General features: G+C 31.2%; 1 protein-coding gene across 1 annotated transcript; it reads left to right on the top strand.

Annotated features, from left to right (window-relative positions):
* The first annotated feature begins 863 nt into the window (after positions 1 to 863).
* Positions 864 to 1,508, top strand: LOC103487564 (probable calcium-binding protein CML29). Its single transcript, XM_008445902.3, has one exon. It carries the CDS (start codon positions 869 to 871, stop codon positions 1,391 to 1,393), a length of 525 nt encoding a protein of 174 aa, XP_008444124.3. The 5' UTR covers positions 864 to 868; the 3' UTR covers positions 1,394 to 1,508.
* The last annotated feature ends 4,745 nt before the right edge of the window (positions 1,509 to 6,253 follow it).

Here is a 6,253-nt window from a genome sequence, read left to right as displayed (position 1 = left end):
TTAAATATAATCAAACTCCCTACGTCGGGAGTTGTACTACTGCAACACTCGACGCTGCATTTTTCGACGTCGGAAAAATCTCTCGACTTTAGCCCTGACGCTTTTTAGTATGTTTTCTGATGATTTTATGCGTCGGAAGATTCCCTTATTTTTTGTAGAGAACTGTGCTCGAGATCAGATTTGACATTAAATCGATACTGTATTTGAGCTACAAAGATACGTATAGCTACTAACTCTCTATTTTATAGCTACTAACTCTCTATTTTAAGTACACATGTTTAATCTTGTAGTTATATGCGCATAGTATGTTACTTAGATCCTTTAGCTTCCGCTGAATGTTTAGTACTTCTAATCATTTATATGAGATTTTACCTTTCAATTGAATAATAAGATTGAGAGTTTATTTACCTCAATATCCCAAAATAAAAATGAGATGATCTAATATTATATAAGAAATAAAATATTGTTTTCTCTATTATTGGGCTATAATAATCAATAATTCACATTCCTTCTCCATATTGTATAAAAAGTGATCAAAGAAAATCTAACTTTAATTTTAGCATGAAACAATATCAAATTGCAACCGTTCAAATAATTACAATACAAACTATCAAAGATAAAGATTTACATTTTGGGCATCTACCTCATATGCTGTGCGTGGGAATCATATGCCAACTTTAATGAATAAATAGAGATGTGAACAGTTTGAAGTAATTTAGGGAGGAATCTCATTCCTTAAAGTGGATGAATAATTGAACCGCATAAGATTTCACAACTTACTTTTCTTCTCCTTTCACATTATTCTTTATGCACCCAAACACTAACACTCTTGACCTACCTGTACACACATATATATATAGATAAATACATGCCTAAGTCTATCTTGCAGTACACTCATATCCCAACACTCATACAAACCATGGCTCAAGCCGGATCTCTCTTGGTCGACACCGAGGCTCTCAGCCACATCTTCAACCTAATAGAAGCGTTTAGGGCATTCGATGCGGACAACGACGGGTTGATCTCGTCAGCTGAGGTTGGGGGGATCGTGGGCTCGCTCGGGTACAACCTGAGTGAGGAAGACGTGAAGATGATGATGGAGGAAGGTGACGCCGACAAAGATGGGTTGCTAAGCATGGGGGAGTTCTTAGAGATGAATGCAAAGAATATGGAAGTTGGGGAGCTGGGGAGCTATTTGAAGATAGCTCTAGAGGCTCTAAAGGCAGATGGGGATGATCTTGTGAGTGGGGAAGAGCTTTATGATGTGTTTGTGAATTTAGGGTTGGATGTTTCACTTGAGGATTCCATGGCTATTGTGGCTTCTTTGGATGGGGATGGAGATGGAGCTATGTTTCTTCATGATTTTAAACTTATTGTTAATTCCCTTCACTAAGTACTTCACTTTTAATTAGCCCTTTTATTTTATCTTGCCTTTCATTAGTTATGTATTTGACTTTTACTTCTCTACGTATCAATAAATTATTCTACTTTCTCATTAATTACAAACACACCCCATGTGTTTTATTGACTTATGTGAAGGCTTTACTAATTAATTTCAGTTCTATAATTATTTCTTCTTAATAAGTGAGCCAATATTTTTATGAAAAATTGTGGTGGGTGACAAATAATAAAAAAAAAATAGGATATTCAAGGTGCGGCATCTATATATTTTTTTTCTATTTGGTGCAAATATGATAATTTTTAGTGTATAAAATTTTCCAAAATGTATATCATTAGTGTATCTTATATATTGTGTGTTCTATATTATTATTATTATTTTTTTATTATTTTTTTTTTACATTTCATGGACTTTGCTTATTTTTTACGATTTGTGCAAAAGTAATAAATTTGAGTTAATATATCTAATTTTTTAAATTTATTTTGTTAAATCTAAAAAGGAATTTTATTGTGAGAAAATTTTCTTTACGGTGAAATATTAGAATTTTTCTAGTTAAAACCTAAACGTAAACTGTGTAGCTAAATAAAACTAAACTATGGAATAGTGAATTGTTTGATACAAACATTTTCAATTTGACTTATTTGAAATTGAACAACTTTTTATTTACCTACTTTATTATGTGATTAGATTTGATTCTTGATATTTGATGATCTGTTCTCTTTGAGAAGATTTAAAGTTCACATTTAATATTGGGTAATAATATACCTGTTTTGATCAAGAACTTTTTCGATTGTTCTCTCCTTTTTCACAAGGATCCAATTCTTAACTTGGAAAAATCCAAAAGCTTCATTCAACCTATGAAATTCAATTCAAAATATTTGTCTTAGATTTTTTGAAAATTGCACAAACCACCTCTAAGTTAGGTGCTTTTCGTTACAATATAACACCCCAAGCTATCAATTTAATCAATTACCCCTCAAGGTGATTAGACGCATGTCACGTAGTCGACGACAAGGCGATGATGTCATAGAAGATGATGAAGATAATTAAAATTTTGTAAATTAATTTTGAATTATTGTAAATTTCAATTTAAAATGTATAAGAAAATTTCTCTCTATTATGTTATGTTAGTTTTCTTTATCAATAATTTAATATAATCTCCGTGAAATAGATGCATCGAGAAGTCTAAAAATGATATGATCTAAATTTCAATTGAATAGAGAGAAATTGTCTTATACATTTTAAATTGAAATTTACAATAATTCAAAATTAATTTACAAAATCTTAATTATCTTCATCATCCAACTTCTTGTATTTGCTTCTGTCAAATGATCCCCTCTTCCAGGGTAGTTGTTGCCTCAACTTCTTCTATTTTCTCTTTCGTCTTGTAGTCCAAACCATTAGACATGCCAAATTCCTTCCTTCTTTTATTGCTACTGTTTTCTTTCATCTCATCAGTTCAGTGGGTCTTTCCACACTCATCTTTAATGCAAGGATCATCTCCTTAATTCGTGCCATTTCCCTTCCATGACTATCAACACACTCTTCTATTTTCTTCTTAGCCATGGATCTTCACCTAGCAAGAATGGACTAGCTCTGATACCAATTTGTAAGGTCTTCAACTTGAAAATCAATCAAACACTCAACAAGAGAGAAACAAAAACAGCACTCTGTAATATTTATATTGCTCAATCCAAAATATCAATTCACAAGGAAGCTAAAAAGATCAAGAACAAATAAGGAAAAACAGAATGGAAAACCCAGCTCCTTAGAAAAGGTTGGGAAACTTCTCCCAATAAAAGCCACAGCAGCCTTTACTACAAAAACTCTATTTTTCAAATCCCTGAACATTCTCTCTTTATATTCAATCATAAACGTCGGAGCCACTCAGGTGAATTCTCTCTTTCAGTAACATGTCTAGATGACTCGATTGGTGTTATTCCCTTCTTGCCCCTCCTTTTATAAGTGTGTAATATAGGACGTCTAACATAATCTCCTCACGAACACGAACTCGGGACCACCAGTAGAGTTTAACCATTATACTCCAGACTTAGAACTTGATTGTAGCACCCAATAAGTGAAGGAAATAGAGAGATAATGATTGAAATTGGAATGAAGAACTTAGGTTTGAAATTAGGAAGAGAAATAAGAATTATGTTTATTTTACAATTCAAAATTACAAAAATTACCAAAAGTTCTCACCCATTTGAAATAATGCCTATTTATAAACAAATTAAATGCACAAATGCATGTAATTTGTTTATAAAATCTCAACACTTATCATTCCACTAACCATTAGTGGAACTTAGTGGGCTAGGTATCTACATCTCATGTAACCAGTTATCTCACTTATTCCACTAAGTGTTAGTGGGATTATCCAACAAAATGTTGGATTTTTCCATTAACTTAGTCCAAGAGCAATATGGTCATTGGATCATTTAAATCAAAGTCAATCTTTGACTTTTTTAAGTCAAAAGTCAATCTTTGACTTTTTTAAGTCAAAAGTCAATCTTTGACTTTTTTAAGTCAAAAGTCAACATTTTAACTTTTTACCATTTTGTCCATCTTGACTAATTCTGACCTTCCGAGCACGAATCCGCACTCATTTTTCTGAAATTTAAATCACATTTGAATATAGAGCATATCAAAGTTTGATTTTTTCAATGTTAAAAGTCAACATTTTGAATTTTTATAACTTTGACCATTTCCATGAATTACGAACTTTTGAATATGAATCCTTATTCATATTTTTAATATTTAAATCACATTAAACATAAAACTCTATCTCAAACTTATAACCGACAATTATATCACATATATTTGTCAGTTTCTCCCACTTTACCTAGTTCGAACAATTCAAATTATTCCAACATATTGTTGTAAGTTAATTCCATATGAGCTAGCTAGCAGGGAAACCTCATGAATCTATAGATCATGGGCTCCAATGATACGAGATTAACTGGTTAAACCCTTTTAAACCGAAGTAATCAACATTCGCTAACTAACGAATCATTCCACTAAAGTCTCGTAGTTGCACTCCACTCACTATAGATATGTTTTTCTCTGTTTGATATGACCATGATCAGTAAGTTAATCATTTACAGGTTGTTCGTAAACTCGACTGGGCTAAAATATCATTTTACCCCCGACTACATTTGCTCCTTAAGTCTGACTGATCAACTATTGGACAATTGGTTTTAAGTTCAATAATCTATAAACCAAATCTCTCTCGGGCCAATTAGAGGGTGGGGCCCCTTGTTCAAGACTTGGATTCAATCCTTAAGGGAACAACCTATCTACTAACCCTTAAGTGAGTAGGAGTGAACTTCTTCTTGCACCTTCTGAAATGGAAGGCTTATTGGATCAGCGTTGTTAAGTTGTCCTCACTTATGCAAATATAAGGATAATTTCGTTTGAACAGAAGTTTCTAGTTAGCTCAAGATTAAGATTAAGTTACCTAGGTCATCATAATTGAAATAGTCAGTTTTATACAGTCAATGGTATTATAACTTAAAAGTGACTATTTCATGGTTTTAGTCTTTATGTAAACTCTTTACATAGGATGTCTCCACTCCCATGTCTCTACATGAACGATTAGGGATCACATTGTTTGTACTAACTACAAAATAGGTCGCATCCATAGTATTTCCAGGATAAGACGCCCAACTTTATTCATACCCTAATATAAACCGTTTGAGCTACATAGTCGAACTTGATACACGTTATGTCTTTACATAAAGTTCAAATCTATACTAGATAATCTCGAGACCTTAGTTTATTGGATTCAAAATCATAGTATTCTATTTTCACTAATAAGTCTTCGATAATCACTTTATTGAATAGAATATAACTACAAACTTGGGGTTTAGGACATAAATTCCAACAATGAATACTAAAAAAAAGAATATTGTCAAGGTCCTATATATTTTAATATATATATATATATATATATATATATATATATATATATATATAATAAAAAAATATTATTTAATGACATTTAATAACGAAAATGTTGATTTAACTTTTGTGTTAATATCGATCAAGTTGCTGTCAAATTATTTCATATTTGGACTATTTGTCCGATTAATGTAATTTTTATTTTTAATTTGTGTAGGTAGGTAGTGCCCACTATAAAAGATAATAGTGTTCAAGTAATAATTAATTATATTGGATTTTAGGAAAAAGTTGAATAGTTGATAATTTTGTTAACCTTAGAAAGGGATTTAAATACCCAATTATGAGGGGTTAAGTCGTAAGAAGCTAACACCGCTACCCACCGATTATAAAAATAACTTAGGAACAAAACCTAAAAAAGTAAACTTCCACTTAAACTAATTACAATAAACATAAATAAAAAGCAAAAATAAAAAAATGAAATAAACTCAGGAAAACTTACATAAATGTAACAAAACCGTAAATTATTTACGAGTCGTGTAACAGAGCCTATAAGGTTAGCCATTTTTTAAATATTTCAGGTTTGTTCTTTCATCTTTCTTTTTCTTCCTCGCGATTCGTCTTCTTCCTATTATTTTGTCCTCCCCGTCTTCTCTGCGATTTTGTCTTTCTTCTTTTCTCTTTTTCTTTTTTCAATTTATTTCCATCATCTTTCTTATTTTTCAATTTTTTATTTATGATGTTTAATTTTTGCATCATTTTACCTCTTTTTCTCTTTGTTTTTTTTTTTCACTTCGATTTCTTTTCATCGTCTTTCTACCTTTCCTCTTCTTTTTTTTCGCTGCGATTTCTATCAATCATCTTTCTTTTTTTCATTTTTTTTACGCATTTACATTTGTGTAACCAAATTTAGACAACTGTGTACAACAAAATAGCAAAATCTAAAATATCGTGTAT

The sequence above is a fragment of the Cucumis melo genome, chromosome 7, assembly GCF_025177605.1.
Source record: "Cucumis melo cultivar AY chromosome 7, USDA_Cmelo_AY_1.0, whole genome shotgun sequence".
In the NCBI taxonomy this organism is placed as follows: Eukaryota; Viridiplantae; Streptophyta; class Magnoliopsida; order Cucurbitales; family Cucurbitaceae; genus Cucumis; species Cucumis melo.
This window is presented reverse-complemented; position numbering and strand designations above follow the sequence as displayed.